This window comes from Antedon mediterranea, chromosome 5, assembly GCF_964355755.1.
Source record: "Antedon mediterranea chromosome 5, ecAntMedi1.1, whole genome shotgun sequence".
Classification (NCBI taxonomy): domain Eukaryota; kingdom Metazoa; phylum Echinodermata; class Crinoidea; order Comatulida; family Antedonidae; genus Antedon; species Antedon mediterranea.
Window position 1 is genome coordinate 6,753,762 of NC_092674.1, and position 27,578 is coordinate 6,781,339.

At 34.2% G+C, this 27,578-nt stretch overlaps 3 protein-coding genes across 4 annotated transcripts in view; 1 reads left to right on the forward strand and 2 right to left on the reverse strand.

The window, feature by feature from the left end:
* Positions 1-4,122: 4,122 nt before the first annotated feature.
* On the reverse strand, positions 4,123-15,366 carry LOC140049085 (uncharacterized). Its single transcript, XM_072093907.1, has 14 exons — positions 15,274-15,366; positions 14,574-14,613; positions 14,311-14,432; positions 11,347-11,364; positions 8,600-8,710; positions 8,080-8,258; positions 7,562-7,638; positions 7,109-7,381; positions 6,608-6,664; positions 6,027-6,176; positions 5,690-5,714; positions 5,350-5,446; positions 5,024-5,084; positions 4,123-4,804 (listed from the first exon to the last, which is right to left on the reverse strand). The coding sequence occupies exons 1-14, from the start codon at positions 15,364-15,366 to the stop codon at positions 4,308-4,310; spliced, it is 1,800 nt and encodes a 599-aa protein (XP_071950008.1). The 3' UTR covers positions 4,123-4,307.
* Positions 15,367-17,572: 2,206 nt separating this feature from the next.
* LOC140048597 (creatine kinase B-type-like) lies at positions 17,573-21,718 on the reverse strand. The gene is made up of 7 exons (XM_072093349.1): positions 21,277-21,718; positions 20,044-20,259; positions 19,700-19,884; positions 19,487-19,610; positions 18,954-19,088; positions 18,411-18,536; positions 17,573-17,845 (listed from the first exon to the last, which is right to left on the reverse strand). Exons 1-7 carry the CDS (start codon positions 21,634-21,636, stop codon positions 17,744-17,746), a joined length of 1,248 nt encoding a protein of 415 aa, XP_071949450.1. The 5' UTR covers positions 21,637-21,718; the 3' UTR covers positions 17,573-17,743.
* Positions 21,719-22,696: 978 nt separating this feature from the next.
* Positions 22,697-27,578, forward strand: part of LOC140049582 (E3 ubiquitin-protein ligase MYCBP2-like) — a 47,487-nt gene continuing 42,605 nt past the window's right edge. For both annotated transcript variants that reach the window (XM_072094490.1, XM_072094491.1), the window contains exons 1-8: positions 22,697-23,044; positions 23,627-23,687; positions 24,055-24,264; positions 24,514-24,667; positions 24,905-25,107; positions 25,543-25,669; positions 26,336-26,448; positions 26,996-27,158. In XM_072094490.1, coding sequence (XP_071950591.1) covers positions 22,929-23,044; positions 23,627-23,687; positions 24,055-24,264; positions 24,514-24,667; positions 24,905-25,107; positions 25,543-25,669; positions 26,336-26,448; positions 26,996-27,158 — 1,147 coding nt within the window. In that variant the 5' untranslated portion in view covers positions 22,697-22,928. The remainder of the gene's footprint in view (positions 23,045-23,626; positions 23,688-24,054; positions 24,265-24,513; positions 24,668-24,904; positions 25,108-25,542; positions 25,670-26,335; positions 26,449-26,995; positions 27,159-27,578) is intronic.

Sequence of the window (27,578 nt, forward strand, 5' to 3'; positions counted from 1 at the left end):
ATGCCTCGCATGCCTCGCACTTTTGGAAATGATAAAATGATGCCTCGCACAAATATTTGGCATGCCTCGCATACCTCGCGTGCCTCGCTGCCTCGCACTTTGTCAACACTCACAATACAGAATAGGGCGGTATTTAATAACCCACCCAAAAAATCGTAACAGTTAAAATATGAAAATGGGGATTATTAATAATAATGGGGTTATTAATTTTGAACAACAATTTCATGCTGTTGCATATACTATAGGCCCATGTCCATTTATTGTTTTTTTTTGTTCTCTCTTACGTTACCGTAATATGGTTTGTACCATTGGATATTGTATTATTGTATTATACTGTATACTATAGTTTAACTTGATGTTTACAGTTATTATTTAAAAAGTTGTCGAGATGTTAAGTACCCTAAATGGTACTCAAAACATGACCATATGATTGTAAGTGTTCATCTGGTTTGATATTAACAAGTTGGTTACCATCTGTACCATTGGTTTGATAAAAATAATTTTTTACACATGACTATATTATTTAGTGTTTGAAGGTTTGCATGGCGAAATATATATTATATAGAACAATAATAAATCATCAGTTCATAACATTACTTATTTCGCATAGAATTAGTCTATGGAAATGAGTTTAATTTTAAAATAGTGTCACATCTATCAGCTGCTATGTTGCACTCTAGGACCATGAAGCTTGGTTCCCACTAGGACGCAACGCAAAGACGTACGTAGACGTAACGTAAGCTAGTTGACCAATGACACGCAACTGTTCAAATAATCCATCGATTGTGATTGGTCAGATTGCTTGCGTTGCGCTTACCCTACGTCTGGGCGTTACGTCTTAACCAAGCTTAAGTTAAAATGAAAGATTACTACATTATACAAAATAATTGCGGGTTCCTACCACTATTTGAGGATGAATCCTGTTATTTAAATAAAATGTCTTTATGAAACTGACCATGGACACGTGTTGTTACATTGCTTTGCACTGACATACATTAACAATTAGAGAAATTGCAAGACACTTTGTACACCATGATCATTACTATTTGCATTATTATGTTGTGTTGTGAATCATTAAATAGGCTAATAGCCCAGCATTGGAATATTCGACATTAAAATATTAGCCTGCGATGTGTGACTCTTTTTGTCAAGCTACGACAACTCCCTCATGATGAACAATGGGCATACTCGCATGACAGGAGATGGAATTGGAAACGTGTTATGCTTACAAACAATATAGTTTCGAAAATGTAAAAAGCTATTATTCCCCAGCCGGATATGGCATTGGGAGTCACCCCACCATATTTATCCTTTTACCACGAATTCATCAACACCAATCCGACTGGGTGTAGCCGTCATGCGATCCTCCATAATCTTTGAACAAACCCTTTTATTATACATTGTTAAAAAAAAAAAATGATCAATACCAAATAAGGGCTGTTAAGAGTGTAGCCGTCACGCGATCCACTACGATTTTTGAACAAAACCTTTTGTTCACATTCACATTCTCACTCCTGAGGACGATCAAAGAATATTGATGACCGAAACGTCGAGAAACTCAACAGTTCTTTTCAGAACTAATATACGTGGTGTACCGTAAACTTTATATTAACACAAAACCTTTTATTTACATTGCCACGGTTTTTCTGACTATAATATTGATGACAAATAATATTATATAAAAGCTGAGCCGGGAGCTGAGCTGGGCTGAGATTGTCATCTCAATCATGAATGACAATAATCGTAACGGGGTAAATCATCTCTTATGCCTACCAATCATCTCAGTTCTCTGCAATGCTTAGGCCTACCGTGATTTCCGAAAGCTTTACAAAGTCATAAATACTTTATTGAATGGTATGTGTTTATTTATTACACCAATCAAAACTACACCAATACACTAATAACAACAATACCTCAAGAAGAAGAAAATTTAAATTAATTGAACATAAACAACCATTTAAAACAACATTAATGTTTTAACTTTAACATAAAATTTAATGACAAAAAAGATCGACGTTTCGGAACCATCATGAAACCATTCTCAAGAACAAATGAGTAAAATTAACAAAGTACAGAGCACCAAAGGGTGCTTGTCGATCTTTTACTGTTACTGTATTAATACGATTGATCAATCAATCAAAACAATATCTAGGATTTTACCGACTCTACAGTATTAATTATTAGATTAATATATGAACAAAATTTATAAATTAAAGCAATTATCTATGGTTTTAATTACTCTATAGTATACTTGGTTAATTAACAAATCAATTGATTTGAAACAACCATTTAAAACAACATCAATGTTTTACTAATATATTATTAATTCCAAACAATTTTATCGACTCTACAGTATTAATTATTCGATTAATATATGAACACAATTGATAAATTAAAACAATTATCTATGGTTTTACTGAATCTACAGTATATTAGTTATTTGATTTGTTTGAATACAATTGATCAAATCAACACAATATCAATGGTTTAATTATAGTAAACATTGATTAATTAACAAAAACAAATCAATTATTTTGAAGGTTTGCATGGCGACAGTTCTTTTTCAGAACTAATATACGTGGTGGTGTACCGCAAACTTTATATAAAATCAACTGAGTTAAACTATTTAATTGAGTTAAATATGACACCGTGAATAATAATAAACAAGTAATAGCATTCCCGATTTAACAATTATGACAAATACATATATATGAACTGTATTATCTGGAAAATATCTGGTTGAACTTTAAAACATTAAGTACACATTGTTTATTATGGTAGTAAACAAATACTGTACTATTGTAGTTCACTGATCCTAGTTGGAGGTAAGGAGGGCGATTACAATTAAAATCATGCTATTTGTCTATTTATAAAAATACAAAGTTAAGCTTTATGATAAAGTTAACCCACTTTATCGACACCCATCATCCATTTTTTATTCCACAATGCGGCGCCATAAACAGTGAAGCAACAAATATCTGCACATACTCACAAACTAATCTGTGTTGTGATAGCTACTGTAACCAGGGAATTGTTATTTTACAACTCCCTGCTGTAACATTACAGTACTTAATTTGGGAAAACACAGATTGGTTTGCAAGGATGCGCAGATGTTTATAACGCTCTATGCTATTGCTTCAAAGTCTTTGATGGCGCGTCGGGCAATAAAAACAGATGTTTGAATGACACAGATAAAGGGTTAACTTTTAAAGTTTAAGCAACACATTCATAAACAGCCTATTTATAGGAATGTATATAATGTAAAATATATGTTGATATAAAGTTCCACAAATGTGGTGTAACAAATTGATTTTCACCATGCAAACCACCTTTTAAACAATATATGAAATACTGTAGATACAAACTAATAATAATAAAATCTGTATTTTACAATGATTTAATTAATTAATTCATTACTCTAATTTAATCTAATCTAATAATTTAATATTGAGGTTTACAAATTAAAATTTAAATTCACAAGCACGTCGCAATCCCAAGTTAACCTATTTTAACCATCATTCAATGTTTGAATTGAATGACTTTGCTAGCAGATTAACATTAGACCTAACCAACTTAAAAAAGCTGGCTTAATTAATTGTTCAAAAAAATTCAGCCAAATTTGCAATTATATTTTGATATACATGAATTTAGTTGTGCCTCTCTTAGTGGAACCATATAATTTTGTTGAATACAGTACAAATAAAGATTCGAAGTTGAAAAATAATTGTTCCAAAAATTCAGCCAATTTTGTATTCAGTCACAAAGTCTAATATTATGTACAATAATTTGCTTTAAAATTAAAAATACAGTAGTATATAGGAAACAATTTTAAACAAATCCTGTAGAATATAAATTTTAAAAAAAGACTGTACAAAATATTAAGGGAGAAATCTGAAACTTTTAAAATGAGGCAATATTAATAGTTGAATACTAAAACCCTTAATTACAGAGAAAAAAAACAGTTTTGGCAAAAATGGATTATTTCACACAGAATTCACAATGGCTTCTTGGAAGAAAAATGGAATTATCAAAAAATAGATTTTATATTTGTTATACCATATTTATTCGAATAAATGCCTGCCTTGAATAAACGCACGCCCATACCCTCCCCCCCCCCCCCTCTCGAATAAACACCCTCCATGTGTTGCATTTCATATCTACCTTCAAACCCAAAAAATTAACCCCGAATAAATGCACCCTACAAAACCCTCCCGAACAATAAGCACATGGGAGCTTACTCAAATAAATATGGTAATATAAAAATAAGACATTTAAAATAGAATTTAGATATGAATACTAAATAGAATTTATACGCATGTTGTTAATATTTCTCCATGAAATGTGCGTTTCTTTGGAATGCATGGAGCATCACAATCATTATTTATATCATCATTATCATCAAAAACATCATCATTATCATCAAAAACATCATCATTATCATCATCTTCATCTTTTCCAGTCAACATTTTTTGATGCACCTCATCTTTAACGGTCACATTATCGGCTGCCGCCGTTTGGTCCTCCTTTAACTTAATTATAGCCCTACAAACCACATTTATGGCCTCCGAATTACCCACTTCTTTTAATGCTGTCAGAAATTTTTCCATAGGTAATTCCAGAGTATGCAGATATTGATGAAGCCTTACATAAGACCCAAGACTGTTTATTCTAGCTTGATCTGTAATTCCAAGTGCAGACGCCAAATGTCTCCAACATTTAATTGGCGGTTCAGGATCTTTACGTGGGTTAAGCAGCTCTGCTAGACGGTCAGTTGTGTTGATATTAAGATCAGTATAGCCAAATCCTATTGGTAACAAGAAAACAACAACATAAGATGATATACACATGGAATAATGAATGTTTTTGACTAATACTTCTATCCATTTTTTCATGACCAATTTGTCAAAAGGGAACCTGTTACTTAAATTCCTTTTTGATCGCGTGACTAACTACAGGTACAGTATTTAGGTAATTTTCCGTATGTTATTTTGACAATTGAGTCTTAACCTTAAACTGTACATACCATTGCAATATTCATAGGCTTTGTAAAGAAGACTGCTACTATTAGTTTCATCCTCAGGTTTCTAAAAGAAAAAACACAAAACATAAATACTGGATTTTGAAGATGACTGCTACTGGAAGCCCACCAATGTTTAATCATTCCTGTACTTATTTGCATATATATGTAAATTAAGCAGTAGGAAAACTGTCATTATTAATAAATTAATCATAAATGTTTTAGTATTTCCTGTACATATTTGTTGCCAGTTAATCGTGTAGTTCTCGCTCTAGAATATAAATAAAATATTTTATTTTGAATAAAGATTAATAAAGAAAGCAAGAATTTACCTTTTTTGTGCAAGTTCTTGTTACCATCTCAATATTGGCAGTGCAATCTTTATCTGAGATGTAGTTGGTTGAAGACGATGTTTGAGGAGGAATATAGCTACAAATAATAAAATTAACTCTACTTGGCATCTACATCATTGATAAGGCTAGGTTACAGTTTCAGAAAGACTATTTATCATTAAACATAGCACTAAGTTGTACATTACATAATAACATAAAAATCTTCACTTGAAAAAGAGTGCATTCAGAATTACAAATATCTCTCAGGGGCACCTGTGACTACAACTTGTTTTGTATCATTTATGAAAAACAATATATTATATATAATCAGATTACTTACATCTGAGTTGCATATCTCGGAAGACCTGAAAATGGAATAAAGTTGGATGAATTTGACACGAGTAAATCAATTAAATTCATTCTGTAAGAATCTGAGCATCAATCAGACTTAGCTTAGATAAGACTGGAATTGGAAACACACAGAAAATTGAAAAGGGAACCTTTAATTTGAACAATCTTGCTTTAGGCAAGAAAAAAAAACACACAAAAAATACTTAATAGTACACAATAGAGCAATTTCCTATAATCTAAACAATTTAGTAAATATTCATTCTACATAGATAGAGCAATTGTCTACTTTGTAAATAGCTTTTAAAGGCATAACAAAAAAAACCTACCACGCATACAACAATAGCCTTTTATACCTTTAAAAGCACAAAACAATATGATGACAGTCATGTTTACAACAGATAAAATGAATATCCAGAAGTTGAAAGTTTTGAAATCCATCTTAACGCAGAAAAAGTAGCCTGGTTTACGGCTGTCATCTTTGGAGAAAAAAAACGAGAGAAAAATACAAATGTTTAGTTATTATATTACTGAGACAAATCCTTAATCTTTTTTAATGTAATGAGTCCCTTTTCATAGCTTTTGTGTGCATGCTGTTAGAAAAACAAACAAGAATAATAATTAGCATAAGCTTTTCTTAAAAATTTTCGCAGTTTTAATTTGGCAAAATAGAATTTTTGCTATAGTTCTTTTATTAGTTGTTTTTTTAACGATAATGTCCACAATTTTAAAAATATAGGTTAAAAATGCCTATTGAATTCTTAAAAAATCGTTTCATTAATAACTTAAAAAAAAAAAAAAAATCTGTATTATTTTAACTTGGGCTGAAATATCAAGTAGTGTACCCTGTCTCTCCTTGCCAAGTACTTCACTCAGTTTCTGAGTGCTTTCAATTATTATTTATACTTACTATCATCTGAAGTGGAATTCACACATGCCTGTACGGATTCATAATTTTTATTCTCTTCTAAAAAACAAAACAGAATCATAATGGTCTCATTAAAACACTAGATAGTGGTCCTATTGGTGGGTATCTTTGATACCTATAATGTATGGCTATGAATTGGTGAGTCACCTTTTTTGTGGGATATCACTGTAAAGTTACAATTATTCCAGTGATTTGGAGGATACAAAGTACAAACAAATATACTACTATAAGCCTACTGCTAACAATATAGATTTATACAAAGATTATTTATATAGAAACAACATTATATATTCAGTGGTGTAACTGCTATGAGAACTTACAGGCTAAATGAGAGCAAAGAGGAAAATCCAGGATTTAAAATACATCAAAAAAGGCTGAAACATCTAAGGCCTACAGCGTTGAAGGGTTTCTGAACCGTACACCACTGTATATATCTAACTGGATTATAAGTATTTCTTATTTTTCTTTATTTTAGTTACCTACCTGTATTTTCAATTGAAATATTTGCAAAATTAATGCTTTTTTTTTCAATTCGAAAGTTGTGTTGGCTATCAGCATCCCATACAGCTTTACAATAATATACTGCATCATCTGGTTCCAATATAAACAGCATCTTTCCCTTCTCAACAAACTTGTTCTCATCTGTTGTGTCCAAAGCCTCATCATTTCGATACCAGACATACCTTGTGTCGGCTCTATTGGACGACAACTCACACACGACGTTTACCACGTTTTTAAAAGACACTGTTGGAGGATCTAAAGAAATCATTTTTATATACGGTAATTATTTTTGGGCTTTTAATTACACAATGTTATATATGTGCCTTCACATTGTGGAATTGAAACATACGAATATTAGAGTTCCTATCAATGAATGTTTATATTTTATAATAAATTGAATTATGAATAAATCGAAAAAAAAAGATTATTGGTCACCTTCACAGCCAAACAGGTTTCCGCGGTCTTTGTGCTCACACCGTGTGCAAGTTTCCCTCCTGCTGTCCCAACCGTAACTATAATAGAACTCATTGTTTCAATCATGTATATAATAAAAACTAAAACACTAATTTTGACCGTGACAAAATTCCTGGTACTCCCATGGGATTCGAACACATACCCTGATATTTTCTAAGCCATGCCACACATAATAGCCTACTTGTGTTATAAACACAAATCAAAATTTGTGCAATGAACCGAAACAAGAAGGTAATGATTTGTCTATATGTATTGTAACTTACCCACTATGGCACGCCCCGGTAACTTACCCACTATGGCACGCCCCGGTAACTTACCCACTATGGCATGCCCCGGTAACTTACCAACTATGGCACGCCCCGGTAACTTACCCACTATGGCACGCCCCGGTAACTTACCCACTATGGCACGCCCCGGTAACTTACCCACTATGGCACGCCCCGGTAACTTACCCACTATGGCACGCCCCGGTAACTTACCCACTATGGCACGCCCCGCAGACAGCAGAAGATTCATTTGTACAGCTTCTTATTGTCTGCTGATTTGGGCACAAGTTGCACGGATGACATCTACTATCATCCTCAGTCTCACTGTACGTTTTTCCAGTTACACATGCTGTACACCTGTCCCTTTTCATTTCTCCATTGCCACAGTCTCTCTATGAAACCAAAACATTAAGTTAAAATGGTTTTAGGTTTAGTTTTATCCAGGTTCATTTTATTTTAAAGATTGTTCCCCCGAAAAAATAAATTTATAATAACTTAATTTTGTTGAATGAGAGTTACTGTAGACTTGATTTGACCAAATATTGAATCGGAAAAAAAAACCAAAAAATTTACCTGAAATATTGTAGTCAAATTGTCAGACAATGAGTTTTAAATTAACCCATTTTTCTGTATGTTTTATTTGTTATGGAAGTGAATAGTCAAAGTCTATTTATTATTCTTCCTTTTTCATGGTTTCCCAAACAAAGCAATAAACAGAAAATATCAATTCTACCTCAAAGTATCCATAACCAGGTGGACATGTCGTGGGACATGTCTTACAAGTTTGTGTTTTCTCATCAAAATACACATCTTTTCCTGTACACTCTGAGTTAGCAGCTTGGCACTAAAAAAGACAACAAAATTAAAGAGTCGTTATAAGTAAAGCAACCAAAGTGGATTCATATTTTGAACATTTCAATGCAAAGATGGGACATTAGGTTAAGTTCAGCACTTCATTTACAATGTTTAGGCAAATCCCTATCCAATCCTGGATCTGGCAGTTTCAATTTTCAAGATTCTTATACTACTAGTTTCCAAATTTCGATATGCAATGCTATCTTTCAAGTCCTACCCCTATTTCAAATTGCTTGTTTACTTCACCATTTTACAAAATGTGGTGTAGTACCAAACATCTAGTATATTTCATAATAAACAGTTTAAACCCCTGGCCAAGTTTTTCTAAAATGTTCAATTACAGTACCTCACAAAAACTCATGATTTAAGCTATTGAACATGTATTTAGTAGTAGTAGAACAAAAATAAATTGGGATGGTTTGAATTTATTTTTTATTTTTTTTGTATTTTGTATTAATATTTGTCTTCAGTGAGGAAATTCGGATTTGATAACATATACAAGGGCATCACATAAATACAAAGTTATGGTGGGTATAGGGTACACAAACCTATTAGTGTATTTTACTGGATTATGCTCAAGTTATTAATAGTAGTTAGCAAAATGATATTAAACAAAAGATCATGCATACCTCAATAAAACCAGACCAAATGAGAAATTGACAAAATATAGGAATATATATAATATAATGTAACATCATAGATTCATAATGTTCATTATTATTAAATTATGGTATTATAACAGCCACACCAATCTGAAAATCAAAAGAACATATCATAATAAAATCTGCTGGTAATGACGATGTATTTGTTTTTTTGAGATAAATGTAGTTTTTTATATAGGCTTTTCATCGGGTGTCACAAAACCTAAGACCACGAAAGCTAAGACCCCCTAAGACCTAAGATCACGAAAGCTAAGACCCAAGACCTAAGATTAAAAATATTTATCTTTCGCACCTGCCTTGTATTTTAACTCCCAACATTTATTCTGAATACCACACCTTAGAATTGGCACTTTCATGAAAAAGAATCACATAAAAAGTAACAAATACATTTTTAAATTGATGATTTTACAGACGTTTTTCTCGCACACAAAATGACTAGCCTACAGTACAGTACGCCTACCCCATGTTCAATGTTTTTGTTTCTATGGAACGTCAAAAGAGCAAAAATGATATAGAGGGCTGAAAACTCTGTGGAGTCCATCTACAGTGTGGATGGAACAATGTAGAATTAAAATTGTAATGATAATAGTATAATCATGCAAGTACGAGGAAATAAATACTGGCAAATAAATTTTAATTAAAAAATCATGATAAGTTTTTTTGTTTCGTTTTCTTTCTGTTTTTATACTTGTACTATTATTGTTGCTCTTTTGGCGCTCCATAGAAACAAAAACATTGAGCATGGGGAGCTCGAGGAGTTACATTACAGTATACAAAGAAACACATCTGTAAAATCATAAATTTAAAGGATTTATTTATTTGTTATGTGTTTCTCCTTCTGAAAGTACTTATAAGTCCTAATTTTAAAGTGTGGTGTTCAGGATAAAGTTAGTCAACAAATTTGGAGTCAAAATACAAGAAAGGCAGGTGCGTAAGAAAAACATCCTCTGAACCAACACAATGGAGTAAATATATACAAACAAACACCCCGTCAAGTTTGTTTGTTGTAAAGAAAAACGTTATGTCTAAAGATACGGTACCGTATCCATACTTTTAAAAACTAAAGGTACGGTGATTATAGAGGGCGCTATGTAATGTGGATGTTAATCAATTAGGTTATTGCATTGGTTTTCTGCAAGCCAGCTGTGTAGCCTAGTTGGCATGTGGTGAGGCTTTGGCTTAAGGGGTTGTAGGTTCGATACTCTTCATGACGTCTTTTTTAAATTTTTATTTTTTAGTTTTTAATTTAAGAGAGATTATTTAGAGGGTTAGGTTTTTAATATTTAGGAAGGAGTTTAATATTTAGGAACGAGTTTTATATTTAGGAACGAGTTTTATATTTAGGTACGAGTTTTAGGAATGCAATTTTACCGTACTTTTAGCAAACGGAAGCACCCTCTATAATTACCGTATCTTTAGTTTTTAAAAGCATGGATACGGTACCGTATCTTTAGCAACGGCGAAAGAAAAAATATATATTTACTCAACGGGCGAAAATAATGTGAGTTTATCTATGTTTTGCGGTGGTATTAAATTATATTTATGGTAATAAATGAAACCTACTGTGTTTAAAATTATGTATGGATAAACAAGTATTGTTTTTAAGCTGTAGTATATCTTAGAATTTGTAATCTTAGGTCTTGGGTCTCAGCTTTCGTGATCTTAGGTCTTAGGGGGTCTTAGCTTTCGTGGTCTTAGGTTTCGTGACACCCGCTTTTCATCGAGATTAACAAATCAATGCCTTCGGACAAGTTCTGACATGTCACTTTCCCTTTAAACTTTAAAAAAACATTTACCATGTGGAGCTAAAAATGCAGTAGCATTTAACGTTACATTAACCATGGATATTTATTTACTTCATGCACCACACTTGCCAAAATTCCTTAATACCACCATGCTACTATATCATCTACTTAAGTAGCCCTTAAGTCTAAAATTTTAGAAATTATTATAGTAAACCTACCGTAAGTTGTTGATGGTTCTATTGTCAGATCGTGAATGACGAAATGTTTATTATGATCACCGACGTCATTCTTTGCGCCATCTAGAACGTTCTGGGCATGTACATTATATTTAGGGGGAGGCCTATGACAAACAATCTACTATATATCCCAAATTAAGCTCATCCGAACTCATAGATTCATTATAAATAATCATTATCATCATTATAAATATATAAATACATTTAATAACAATGTAATCACTGAAGTAAAGTGTATGTAATAAGTTCTATTTGATGTTTTGAGTTCTTTATAGATAATGAAATCTTCCATACATTGTTAGTGGGCCGGCGGAATATCAAACTTGTTCATCTTTTAATTATAGAGGGAGCAAGTCTGTTTTTTTTTAGCAAACTACTATATTATTGATCGATAGTTCTCCCATCTATCAACTATGGTTGTTCAGTATGGTGCTCTTTAAGTAGAATAGATATAGATAAACTAGAGCGTCTCCAGCTCCAAATGGCGCGTTATATCTTAAAAGCACCTCGAAATACACCTTGTGCCGCCTTATATGGAGAGCTTGGTTGGTCTCCAATTAACGAGATTCATAACGCTCTTCGTATGAAATACTTCCATAGAATTATAAAGATGGAAAACTATCGATGGCCAAAAATTATGTTTAGGCCTATTGGAATGCTACAACTTAATTGTGAATTTAAAGACAAGTTAAAGATAAGTTTCTATCTTGTATAAACGATATTCTCTTGAAGTGTAATAAAGTCCAGTCAATCTAGTGATATTTAGAGGTAAACCCACCACAAATTGCAATAGTAACGAAACATTAATTTTTTCATTCCAAATGTAGTTTATAATGACATATTAAAAGTCACCAAAAATTGAAGCATTGGAACACATTATTTTTTACGTAATCTCAACAACTATATAGTGATTTTATTCCATAAATATTTTGGGGTAGGGGGTAACATTTATGCCCATAACTTGTGGTTTTATAATCCAATCTCAATAATCTTGATATCAATGTGTAGAATATATATTTTTTTTCTAATATGCAATTTACAAAAACAAAATACAACATTTATTTATATAACTAGAGGTCAAAAGGTTATTGACCTTTTACAAAAACTCATTTTTTTCCTTAAAAAAATGATTAACTGTAATATTGTGCCATAATTGTATATGCATTTAATCAAAATTGTGTTTTATCTGTACCCATCGATATATAAAATAGCAAACATGATGTTAACTAGAAGAATTTTAAAAGTAATGATGTACTATTCTTATTGAAATTGATTCTTGATCAAATGTAATGTAAACAATTTTGGGGTAGGGGGTAGCGTTTATGCCTATAATCCATTGTTTTATAATCATATCTAAATAGCTTTAGTACCAATGTGTAGAGTATATATATCCTACTAATAATATACATTAAAAAACAATTAATAACAGTTATACGTAACTAGAGGTCAAAAGGTCATTGACCTTTTACAAAAACTCAAATGTTCTTAAAATAGCGTAAAACTAAATTATGTTTATATATATTATATTTATATTTTGGAAGTATTTGGTGCAAATAATGTTTTTCTTGTACCTATTGTATCGTCATGAAATAGGAAAAATTATACTAGCTAGAAGAAAATTGAAATTCATTAGCGGTATGTACTATTGATGATTAATTAATGAGTCTTGATAATTTGGAATCAACTCATGATCTACTATAGATAGATTTTTGATAATTTTAGTATCAACGAATGTACGTAATGAGAAGTATTTTATCTTCGCAGGGTTGCGTCTTCTCTCCTCTCTTGTATATTATATACACGGATGACTGTCGGAGCAAACAGGACAATCTTTTCAAATTTGCTGACGACACTGTCTTGTTGTCTCTCCTTCAAAATTCACAGGACGGTCATGGTTCCGCATTAGATGGTTTTATCCAATTTTGTGGAAACTCCTACTTGGAACTCAATGTCACCAAAACCAAGGAGATAATTGTAGATTTTAGGAAGGAGAAAGGACGCAGCCCTCTGGTATCCCCCACAAATGACGAACCAGCGATATTGTCCATTCCTTTAAATACCTAGGTACTATATTTGAGGACAATCTCAGCTGGCAATTAAATACAGAGGCAATAGTAAAGAAAGGACACCAGAGACTTTATCTGTTAAGGAAGCTGAACCATTTTAATGTCAATAAAGTAATTCTCATGGTTTTTTATAATTCCTTTATTGAGAACGTTTTAACTTTTTTCCTTTATATGCTGGTTTTTTAGTCTTAGGGTCAAAGAGAGAAACTCACTACAAAGTTGTTAACTTAAGTTCTAAATTAATAGGTTGTCAACTTCGTAGCTTGTCTTCCTTCTGTGACATGCACACTCTAGAAAAAAGTAGAGCTATTCTAAAAAATGTTAACCATGCCTTGTTCAGTGATTTCGAGCTCATGCCTCATGGGCGTCGCTTTCAATGCCCGGCATGTAGAACAAACTGGAAAAGAAATTCGTTTTTGCCAGTTGCCATCCGACTCTTAAATTCTTGAACTTTGACTCTTGCTATATTGTACTGTATATTGTGATATTTTTGTATATTTTGTAAGATCATTTTAATCCAGACCTTTTTATTTGAATTGCTTCGTGTGGGATGATATTGTTTAATCCTTCAAATAGAAAAGGACTCACAACTTATATGTCATCAGTATCACTTTCTTGTTCGGGTATTAGTACAGTGCAATGCCATTGCATTCACCACATGTAGTTCTAGTTACCCCTGAATGCTTCAAGGAGATACTCAGGCTCTGGCTTTAAGTCTGTGTGTAGAGGAACCATGTTTCCATCATCTGATCTTCCATCCCCAATCCTCGGTACACATATCAACCCCACTCCATTGCTAAAAGATAACTTGAACTTGAACCTGATGTTAAGTACCTTGGTTGTGGTACGATTATAAAGTTGGCGATATGCGAGGTTGTACTTGTAGATGGGATGGAGTCAAAGGCATTCCACGTTGTCCAGGTAGTCCATTGTACAGACGCACTGAACCATTTTCTCTAGCAACCACAATGTCATCCTTTGTAGCTTGTTTGCATTTGAAGACTACAGCATAATGTCAGAAATAAGTGCAATGACAAGCTTTTTTTAGAGCCACTTGTTTTCCAATTCCGAAAACTCTGGATGTTGTGTCACCAGTATCGCATGAGCAAACAGAAGGTTATCACAGATGTCTCTCAAATGTACTGTTTGAACCAGTTTGATAGTCCAGCATCTCAGCTCCAGTCTAAAGAATATCACAAGATGTTTTAAATGCTTGACTGCAGAGGAGCACTAGTAGATTCGTGTCATCGGATAATGACAGCTGTTTTCCTGTTTGCTGATTCAATGGTTTTTTGTACTATCCGAAAGAACATCTGCATCAGCAGCTGCATTCACTCATTGCCATGTTGTTCAAATATAAGTTACGAAGATTTATAAATTGTTGTTTGTTACAGAAAGTGATCCTATTTTGTGGAACATGTCACTGGTAAAATGTACAGGGACACTACCACCTGACCCGCCTTACCATGTGCGCCGTCTTTGGTGGACGAGCCGCTTTCATAATTATCAAAGACTATGCAGAGCAATATGTTTTACAGATCTCTACACTATTCCATATGAATGCTGTGCAGTAGAGCACTACCATCTAAAATATAAGCCTACTGGACATCATTCAGTGAGTTGGATGTATTAGACTTTTCAGAAGAAGTTGTTTCCACGTGGCATCATGTTGGTTTATTAGCTGAAAGTATTGTAAGTTGGTAGTTTCAAAAAGTGGTGGTGGATAACAAAGTCACATCGAGTCTCCTCTGGAACTGTAGGATTGATGCACACATATGACTTTATTGCCAGGATCTTGAATACATTGGAAGACTTTCTGGCCAAAATATTTAATGCTTAATACCACATTGCTAATATTCCGAGTCACCTGCAGTAACTCCCGTGTCAATGGTATGAAGTCTCTGAGTCGTAACCAAATGGATTTTTCAATTGCCATTGTGTTCCTGACGTGTGGCCATAAGGTCTTATGTTGGCCGCTGCTGCTCTGGAGTAACGCCCTTATACTATTACAAGGCATTACATACATTTCAGCGCAGATTTGGTCTGGATGTACGCATTCCTATATTTTCTTGTCAAACCTCTTGTTTTCTTTGAGGCTTCTCATAGAAACTTTTTCAATCACCTGCAGGTCTGTTGACAATCCAGCCCAGATGGTCCGAACGTCATACAACATGGAGGTCATTGTCAAACTGCTGTTGAATATCTTTGTATTTCTAGTGGTTAAAAAATACTTATACATTCCAATATAAATACTGTAACCATGGCAACACAAATGCCAACTGGAAAAAATGGAATGTAGATCATCCAGAAGCAACAGGAACGGAGATGTCACTCATCTGCATCTTGAACTGGTCATGTGTATCGCGTTGGACTGAAATGTTCACCCCAGGGAATCCCTGTGTGTATACCATTGTTGTTTACAGCGAAAACAACATTTTTAGCCAAAATTGACACATTATGTTGTGTTTTTTCGCAAAATTGACATTCTAAATAAAATGTTATGACTATAAGTTTGATATCACTGAATAGGAAATTTAATAAGCTTTCGGATGACATAAATCCCACTTGTATATAATGTATTTTAAATGGTTAAATATATGTAATTAATGGGGCATATTAATTTTGACATAAAATGACCTTTATTGACCTCTGACCCCTTGACCCAATGCTTGGATTTTCGGTGACTTTTAGTATGTCGTTCTACAAATTATATCGAATTCAAAAATACTAGCTTTGTTACTATTGCAATTTGTGGTGGGTATATCATTAGATTGACTGGACTATAACTGTGAATCCAAAAATATTTTCACCACTCTCTCAAATTATAAAGAAGTCTACTTTCCAATTTCTGAAATCTTAAAGAAAACTTAACTATATAATGATAGATGAATGGAGAATTGAATTACAAAATAAATCAAGTCTCCACATCTATGAAACATTAAAATCAAAACCTGGACTTGAAAATTACTTAATTCATATAACTAATTTTGAAGGTGCTGCATTAAAATTTAAAGCTCGTTCAAATACTCTACCTTTGAATGATAGAACTGCAAATTGGAATATTGAAAATAATAAAAAATGTAAATTGTGCGGTACAAATTCGGACGAAGCCATCCATCATTTCATCCTTAATTGTCCAGCTTTAAATAATATACGTAATCAGGAATTATTTAATTTATATGTGGATATGTATAGAAATGGCAGCAAAGATATGTTTGATACTTTTTATACTTCTCATGAAAATGACAAACTTAAATATATTTTGGGATACTCAGATAATTTATTTGATGAAGAGTGTGAAAATATTTTGGATAGTTTTTGTAAAAGATACCTAAAACAAGCATGGAAATTTAAAAAAAAAATTGGGAGGAGGGGGGTTTCGTAATAAGCTGTGTTTATCAGTTGATTTTATTTTATTTTATACACTTTTACTATATCTTGTTTTGTATTCATTGTGTAAAGTAATGATCTACTGTATGTATCGATGTAAATTGGTGGGGGGGGGGGGGGGGTAGGATAGGGGTTGATAGTTGCTTTTGCCTTTTTTTACTTTTCTGTTAATTGTTTTATTTTATATTGTGAAGGATGCACCTTTGTGCTAAGTGTGCCACCGATCTAAAGGTGTAATTCCAAATAAATAAATAAATAAAATAAATTGATACGACATCAATGTATTACTGTACTCGACGAAAAAGTTAAGATTAATTAAATAATTTGTTTAAAATTGTTAACAATAATGCATGTATAAAGACTATACATTGAGATTTACCGCCCGTACATTTCTAATTTACAATCTTTAAATTATCTTTTTTATATTCAATAGATTAAAACAATTTTGTTGTCATTTGTTTTAAAATTTAATTTGTCAGGTTTTTTTTTGTTTTGTCTCGGTTGCTGTGTTATATAATAAATAAATAATACCAAATATATTTTATTTTCTAATAACGTTCCTCGTGTATGTTCATTGCTTATGATTGGTTCGCACTAGAGCTGAGACGCAACACAACCACGTAATGCATCGTAAGGGATATGACCAATCACAAGCGATGGATTTATTCGACTGTCACTTGTCATTGGTAAACTCGTTTGCGTTTACGTCCTTGCTTTATAATTGCTTTTTCGTGACTATTATTAATCAAATGATATAACAAAGATGGTACTTGTATTTTTTATTTACGTACGAATAATAAAGATTCTTCGAACACAATTTAGAAGTGACTTTCAATAATTGTTGATATAAATATTAAGGAAAATATATAATAATTGTCAATTCATTCATATTAATTCATTGATTTGAAATATTGTCGTCTTTTCTATGTTGGAATTAAATGGTGGATTGACTTGTTCTGTTCTAATTGTTTCTCCATCTTAATAAGGCAGTCCACTCCATCGATTACCGTTTGTACGAGATTAACCTAAAAAGACAAAATTGATAATGACGATGACGATAATGACTCGTTAATGACGACGATACTGATGCTGATATGTTTGTAAAAATCAGCGCAAAATAAGACTGATTCAGATATTAAAATGGCGGCACGGATGATTATTTGACGAAGATTATGATAGGAGCTTTCAATTAAGTTGCGACGACCGACGACCAACCTTGTTCAGTTCAATCGATGCGTCGGTTGCCGCCTCAGCTCTGTACCTAGAAACCATTGATAACTCCATGCTAGAAACCAACTTGTGTCGAGAGGAGGAGGAGCGAGAACGTACATACGACGACCAATATCTCCGCATGCGCAAAATGGATTAACATGGCGTAGATTGGTCGTCGCAAATCGAAAGCTCCCTAAAGATTGATTGCCACTATAACGCAACGCAAGCGAATTGACCAATCACAAGGAACGGTTCGAATGATCCATCGCTTGGATTGGTCGATTCCCTTACGTCATTGCGTTGAGTGCTAGTGGGAACCAATCTTTATGATGATGTAGATAATGATCGCACAAAATAAATAATTCTGATGCACAATACCTCAGATTTTCCAAGACGATCAAGATTGGAAATGTCGAATGTTCCGTCGGTAGAAGCGGTATCAACGCCACCTGTTCCACGCTTCTGGAGACGCAGTTTCTTCAAGATCGAATCAAATCGTTTATCCTAAAATCAAATAATAGCAACGCAATTAATTTGACCGATCACAAGCGTTGAATTGTCCGAACTGTCGTTTGTCATTGGTCAAATCGCTTGCGTTGCGCTTATACGCCCTTATGTCTTGCGTCCAAGCTTATATGCACGTTTTCTGTAAATAGGTGAAGCGATTATTTGTTGTATTTTGGTCACTATTTGTAAGTGTAGACACCCTGTGTAGTTCAGAACTTAAACTCGCTTCCACTTGGACGCAACGTAAGCGCAACGCAAGTAATTTGACCAATCACAAGCGATAGATCCTCTGAACTGTCGTTTGTCATTGGTCAAATCGCTTATGCGCGCGTACGTCCTTTCGTTTCATCCGAGTGTGAACCAAGTATTTTTAATGTGAACGAGATTTTATTTGAGAGTCCAGAATTGCTTTACCTGACAGACGTGAGGCAGTCTAATGTGGACACCCGCACGTAGTCCTGTACCAAGATTGGAAGGGCATGTCAGAACGTATCCCAAATGCTGGTTCCACATAAACTCGCTTCCTTGCTCTTTCACTTTCTTCTCAACCTGAAAGAATTAGAAATGACAGCACACAAAGGCAGGTTATTCTTTGTTCAATTACAATTAGAGAAATAGTCCTTACAGTAGTTTGTTTAAAAAGTGTCGCAGGCGCGTCTAAACTCTGATGACGTCACGCCTTTTTGACGATTTGTCGTCATGATGTCACTGGCGGATTTGTTCTGCCGTTACCCTGTAAGTATCTGCCAAATGCCGTTTCTGCTCTAAATGTCTGTCTACACTATCAAACTTTATGTGACAAACAAATGTGATGTGCCCATATGGACATGATTATGTCATAGAACTACCATATTTGTGCATATCACTTCCATATTTGGGCACATCGCGTTTTTTCTGTCAAACTAGTTTGATAGATGTTTTCAGAAAAAACTAGTGAAAATTAATACCAATTGCAATCCTCGACAGAATCGTTCGAACACTGATCGAATATTTCCACCTTTCTCCATAGAGATAACACGAGTGTGGTCTTCTTCGTTGACCCAGACGAGAAAGTTTTTATTGAAGTTATGCCTGAAAGAAAAATAGTAGGGATGACAAATTTATTACTGCAGTTGCTGCCGTAACTATACATTTTGTCAAAAAATAAAAACCGTTCTTACCATATTCCACGTGCGTCTGGCCAATCTCGCGCCATTCCAGCAGACGTCAGTAACGGCGACACGGGTTTATCGAACAAGAAATGATCGTCAATAAGCTGCTGCTGTTCGCTCTCTGTCATCCCTTTCAGAGGGTAATATTTGCCTTTTAGATCACCTTGTAGGCTTCCAAGAGCATTGATGACAATCTTAAAAACAAAAAGACGATAAACTTAATCATTGTATAACGTGTTACCAGTTGGATAACATCTATTCCTATTGTACTTTCGATTTTCAATTTTTGACATCATTTTCCGTCTATAAAAAGATCAAATTTTCTGTTTTTGTTCATTCAACCCTTTAATTACCTTTTCTACTGCACGTCGCTCCGCTCTGTTGCACTTGGTTGGCAACTGATATCCACGGATGCTGCGTCCAGTGCGCACACGGGACGACAGCACGTACTTTGGATCGAATATTCCGCCACGAATCTTTCGGTAATCCAAGTCTGTGCTGTGAACGTCGTCCACGTCATAGCCATTGTGCCTGGCCTTTATAATAGGGTCGAATAATTCTGCGAAAACCTGGTTAAATTAAAGTGAAAAAGATAGTTTAAAAATGAAAAAAAAATGATTCTGTCCAAATTTCCACTTACGAGACGTGTTTATTTTCTCTTATAAGATCAATCTGTTAAAACTTAAAAAGTATCACTGCACACGCAAACAGTTTCGTTTTGGAGCCGATCTATTGATAAAGGCGAACACGGTTCATTTTAAGTCATAGGCTTAGACATAAGTGCCGCTAGGCAAGTGCTTTTTTAAAAGTAAAAAAAAAGGAAGGGCACGTTCGTTTCGTCAAACTCTGTGTTAAGTTTTCGCCGATCACCATCCACGACTCGGACTGTATAGGTTAGAGAATTGCGAACAAATTGGTGACTCAAACCCATGACCTAGGGTTTGATCTTCCACTCTTTGTGAGACTTGCTCCTTCAGTCAGTATTTTTAAATCACGACTGAAAGCCCATCTGTTCTCATCCGGTATTAATTAACTTATTCATTCATTCATTTATTCCTTCTCCGAAACCTTGACTCAGAAATACCGAGATGGTGTCCGGCGGGGGATAGTTTAACCCTAGCTTAAGTTGTGCATGCTTCATTTACTCTCTATTCTTAATTCTGGCCCCGAAACCTTGACTCAGAAATACCGGGATGGTGTCCGGCGGGGGATAGTTTTACCTTAGTTAAGCATGGTTAAGCTTAGTTACATTTTTTTTCTTCACATTATTGATTGTCTCCATCCCCGAAACCTCGACTAAGAAATACCGGAATGGTGTCCGGCGGGGGATAGGTAGTTTATTACCATTAGTTAAGGTCCTATGTAAAGCACCTAGAGGGGTCAGTGATCCATTAGGCGCTATATAAATACTGTTTATTATTATTATTATTATTATTATTATTATTATTATTATTATTATTATTATTTTAAAAGTAAATCAAGAGGAAAATGAGTTATACCTGACTGAGATCACTAGTCTAGGCCTAGGTAATGTTCCTACCACCAGATCACTATAACTCCAACCCCCATACCCTAATTTAGTTTACCTCATACGATTCTTCATCTCCAGCAACAATTCCAACAGTTTCTATAAACGGATGACCCGGATTATCCACTCCAGTCTGGATACATTCATCAAGAGTGTACCCCGTTGAAGTGGCACGGTTACAAAGACGATTGTACATATCACGTGTTAAATATCTTGCCATTACATTATTATGTTCGCTTAAATCAGGAAAGTTGTCGGCCGCTGAGCACGATCCGCTGGTGGATCCAGAACAGTAGCGACCATACGCCCATCTTGCAGCGTAGTACCCAGAAACCGCCGCCGTTCCTCCCATAAATATTGTCTTTGCTGACAGGTTTGTTGGCATCATGGAATTTACTGATTTACCTAAACTCCCCATTTTTAATTGACAGTTGGGCGGGTTGTGGGCATGAGCATAAAAGACTCGATGATGCTGGACCGGTTGTTTAGAAAATGCTTCTTGTTTCGATGCATCGAATAAAATGCGTGCGTAATAAACAAACGGTGCGTTGGCAACCTGCTAGGCAGCGCATCGAGTTGCTACGATACACTGTGATACGCATGACGTGGTGGTCAAGGTGAATGCTTGCGTAGAGTAACCAAAGCGACGGCGCGCTACGCGTGGAAAATTCGCTTTCTATAAATAAATATCATCAAAGATTGTAAACGCTATAATCTTTGATATCGTTATAATAATTATTATTCATATTTGTATGCACTGTATATTATCAGAGTATGGATCATATGCACCACTTTTGTGTATGCCACCGATCTAAAAAGTGTGTAATTTTAAATAAATTGACCATAATTACGACATTTGACTGACAATTGACATTTCACTACCATAATCATTCTAGTTTGGTACCGTAAAACTTCGAAAAGAATATGGTAGTGATATGCTCAAATATGGTAGTGATATGACACATCACATTTTTTTTGTCACATAAAGTTTAATAGTGTAGACAAGGCTTTAGGTGGGCTTCTTTTTGGGATGGGTTTCTTCTCGAAATGAGCTGCTGTAATGAATATATGATTTTACATATTTGCAGACAAGAAGAAGCCTAACAAATCCAAACAAAAAGTACCCTGGAAAACAATAAACTTCGAAATAAATAATATAGAGGCTTGATTAAATGTTATATAATATCATAAAAGGATCATATTTCAGTATTGACTTTCAAATATTACAGTGTATCTCAAAAAGAAGCCCTGGATGTGTTTCTTTTCGAGATTACTTTTTCCAACAACCAAAGAAAGGGCTTCTTTTCGAGATGAGCTTCTTTTCGAAATAACCTCCTTTTCGACGTTTAACGTCATTTAAATGTCATTTAAATTTCTATAGGCCTATACCCGCGATATATTTTCAGAAAACTTTTTTTTAAAAACTAATTATTGTTTGGCGCCCTCTCACATACAATGCTTGTAGCCTCCACGATACAGCAGCCATCTTGCGCGCTATTAAACCTGCCTAGCATTTTGCAAGACAAATTCGAAGAAATATCAATTTGCACAGACTTATGATTACTTATTTTACGATTGCTGATGGTAGATATATAAAGGGTGGTAATTGGATTGAAATCTATTGGAAACTACACCATTTAGTACACGTTGTATGCGTGTTAATGACTTGATGTTTGGGAGCTAGGCCGACGGCCTAACGACAAATTAGGCATGTCTCTAGAATCGTCGACCGTAGACCATCGGGAAAGTGACTTCCTGGTTGGGGAACGGATGGGCCTAAAATTCTATAATTTGTTTTCAGTGAAAGACAAAGAAGATGCAGATAAGTAAGTTTAATTGCATAATATTAGACCTGATCTATGCAAATTACATGCAATGTTATGGATTTGACCATGAAACATTTGTTGTGGCTTCATTTTTTTAATTTAATAATGATGAATTGCATTTGATAATTGTATTGTAAAACTACAATTACAATCATGTATTTGTTTTTATTGTTGAGGAGGCAGTAGTAGGCCTATGTATAAAATGCATTCAGTTTCGTATAATACATTTAGTTATAAGAGACCTACTGCAGCTAGGCTTCTATAATTAATATCCCAAGTACACCCTATCATGAATCATAACATACCTGGCAGCTCTTAAAAATCACCCTGCGAGTCCAGTACTACAATTTTGACTATATACTATAGGCCTAACACTAAAAATCTAATGCACTAAAATAAAAATCCTGAAATTCTAGGCCTGCATGGAGCAAACAACCAGAAAACTGACATAAATGGTTTAATAATGATACATGATAATGCTACAGTGTATGAGCATGGATAATCCCAATAAATCATACCGCATCATATTGGATTATATACAAACCATACAATATTTACAATACAGTAATTTTATTTTTTCAGGAAAAAAAACTCTTCTAAGAAGAAGCCTAAAAAGAAAAGTAAAAAAGGCTCTAAAGACAAGGTAAACATGTTTTGAAGATTTTAAATGAAATTGTTTGAATTTAATTTAACAAAAAAAACCTGTCTACCATGATCTAAAAAAAAAACAAGGTATCAGATGCACGATTGACTTTGCAGATAAATTTCATGCACTGTGCCGATAGAAAAATTAAAATTACATGCATGATTGACCATGCTGATAGCCTCATCCGTTTAAATGATGGATCCATCTACACGAAGGTGCAAATTTAAGTTCATAATTTTTTTAAAGCCATTACATCACTGCCTCATAAAAGTATGTTTTAATTCTTATCAGGAATACGTCACAAATATATCTCAATTTTTAAAAACTTTTGTTAACAGTTATTTATTTATTATTTTTTTTTAAGCCGGAAGTTTCATTGGATAACATCTTACAAACACCCATCGTAGAGTTACAAAGCAATCCATCAGCTTTTAACGTGTACGCTACGGTTCGTCAATGCCTCCTGAAGCGCGAGGTTCAGGAGAGGGCTATTGCCCTCAGCAGTATGAATGAGAAACAGTTGGATGAGGAAGAGGATGCTGAAAAAATAGACGAAACTTTAAAACTTCCAAAGGTAGCTTAAGCTCTGTCTACACTATCAAACTAGCTTTAGGTATTTGAGAAGTTAATTAATGATAATTGAGTACAATATACAAAATATTAATTCACCTTTATTAAAATGAAAACCAGCGTACAATAATATTATCAACTTATAAAATGCCAATAGGAGTGGTAAATAGAACAAAAAGAAAACTTCCTTTACTAGCAAAAACAAATATATAAGATACTTATCATTAACCCCATTGTGTTTTTAAATGTTCAGATTGTTGGAATAGGTCTGCGGAGTATGTTTGAGCTTATACGAGAGACTTACAGCACCCATCCAGAGCTTTGCTTCAGAGCGATGGAAGCTCTTCTGGACATGTTACAAGGGCAGACCCCTGAAGGCTTGTCCAAGGAACCACCAGAAGTTATGGGTAAGTCTAAAGTACTTTAATACCCTATAGTATTCCCATTGTAATATTTAACAGAATCTAAATTATTTCATAGATTAGATAGATTTCAAAATGTTCTCCAATTCCATAGTTCAAATCAAGGTTTTTTTTACCACCAAACTGGTACCCAAATCTAGCCTCATGAAATGTAAAAAATACATTTGAAATTATTGTGTATTTGTTATTTGCAGTTCATTTTCAAAATCTTTTTTCGAACAGATTCTCTTTTCCAGCTGCTTCTTCAGTTGTCCACTAGCCCCTGTAGTCCTGACACACCCGCCCGACTAGCCAAAGACCTATTATCTCTTAGCACCTCATGTCTACTGAGTATGGTGATAGCCCGAGGAGACACGGGCAAGTTGCTATCTGCCGTATCGTCGATTTTAATGAGTTCTCACCACATGGCTGGTAATCAAATGAAGGTAAGGAAAAACTGGAAAACAAATGAAAAACTGGAAAACAAAGGAGAATACAGCCAACTCTCTGGCCCACATTTTTTTAATTTTCAAAATGCCTTTTAAAAAATCCAGAAAATGTAAAATCCTTTCTTGGTATCCAGTTTTGGGAATGTTGTTGTGCAGGTGGCATAGTGGGCTGAAATATCGGTAGTGTAGCTGCAGCTTGGTGGATGACATGCTTGCCTTCCAATCTCAAGGTCTATGGTTCAATCTTGGCCTAGTTTCAAGGTTTTAACTCACAACTCTTTCTACTCCCTAAGCCTCAAATGAGACTTGGTTTATAAGCTCGATAGTTTATCCATCCTGTAGTTAGCTAGTTTCTCACTGTTGGATGTAAAAAGAAAACTGGAAAAAAAACATTTTATTAATAAACATTGTTTTCTTTTTGTTTGCATTTAGATTCCAGCTATAGTATCCAGTCTTCAACGTAGCTTACAGTCAGTGTTGATAGGTAGTATATGCCAACCTGACTGGGAGACTGCTGGAGTAACAGAACAATCCCGAGTGGAAACATGGAAAATACATGGTATATAAACGTTTCATATTACATTCAATCTTGAATTATGGCATAAATTTAATAAGCTAATTAACACATTGGCTGCTAAGGTTCTGCCACACCCTTTTAAAAGGTTCTGCCACACCTTTTTTTAAGGTTCTGCCATTTATGCTAGGACAGGTTGTTAAAAACTGAGGGCGCCACCACAATATATTATTTTAATACTTTTTACAATAAAACACAACAAACAAACATAAGATATATTAACATTATCATCTTAGCACTGTACTCTGCGAAATTATAATGTTCTATGGCATACATACTTGCAGGTTAAGAAACATTTTAAGTGGTATTAAGAGGTTACTTCGTTCTAATTTTATTTTTCTACAACCTACAAACCGTCCAGGCTTTCACACCTGTTCAGGTACGGCGACTCGAACGCCAATGTTTCATTTTCACGATGCACCATGCGGCTATGCGCCAATCAATATGCGCGTAAAAACGAAACATTGACGTTCGATTGGATTTGCAGTCACCGGACCGGAACCGTGCCGGAGCAGGTGTGAAAGGCCCTTAAATGAGGAGCAATTTTTACTAGCCATTCTTCACTAGGCTAGTACCAATTCCAGCCCTGTAAAATACCCTCTTTCCACAAGTTGATACTGTATAACATAGTTTTATTTCATGTTTTTGTAGGTATTAAAAGCAGTAGTGAGCCAGCCACAATAGCTACTGACGGTGCTTATATGTATCTTCATAACAATACTGGATTATACAAAGTTGGTACCGGTTATGCCGGTACAATTAAGGTAGGTTAACATTTATCTAGAATTAATCACAACTTGCTCACAGTGTACCTGCTCGTTTTACAATCAATCAACTTAATTCTCCATTACAGCATATAATTCCTTTCTGCAGTGTGTACTTATTGTTTCCGGTTTTCTACTAGACTAATTTGTTAACGCGAATCTAAAGAGCTCATGCGTATTCATGTTTCATCTTCCAAATCCCTCTCTGCGATAAATTCTATTTCATTGGGTTTTCACTTCAGCGATATTAGTCCTTTTTAGAAAGCGAAAAACTAATCACAACTCAAAGAAATGAGTTATGATGCTTCTGTGAACATTCAAATGAATTGAAAAGCTCAGCAGACACACGATGGAAATATAAATAGCAGCTATTGGCTCTTGTAGTGGAAAGGGTAGCGCGATTTTTTTCTCTGCGAAACATTGGATTCACATGAACAAATTTGTCTTGTGGAAAACAGGTTTGAACAAACTAAAAAAAAACGTTATTTGTTCTGTATTATTTTAATAGATTTATTATTTTTCCACACATTTTTTTATTTTTTTTTAGGGTCATTTATATCATCTGAATCCAGAATTTTGCAAAGACCAAGGATGGATTGGAGTGGTTAACAACCAATTGTTATTCTGCTCCCGAGATAAACCTGCAAAACTAAGAAAAATTAATTTAGAAAAATTAGAAGAGGAACAGTTATTACCCCTCCCTCTCCCAGGTACGTCTTATTATCATCTGTATTTGTATCTTTTTCAGAACTAATATATGTGGTGTACCGCAAACTTTATATCAACATAAATCATTATTACTTACACAAATTTGGAGAGACACGCCCTTAGCCGATAGTTGTATTTGACAGCTCTTGTCTCTCCTTAGTGCTCCCTTTTCATGTATCACTAAAATGAATAAATAAATATGTTTTCGACAAATCGAGTTAGTTTTAGTTTTCAATTATCTGCATTTCATTTTTTTAGAAGCAAACATTCTTTTTTCTAAAATAAACAAAACAGTCATTTTTTTATTCATTGTACCATACTGAGGTATTTATTGTACCATACTGAGGTATTCATTGTACCATACTGAGGTATTCATTGTACCATACTGAGGTATTCATTGTACCATACTGAGGTATTCATTG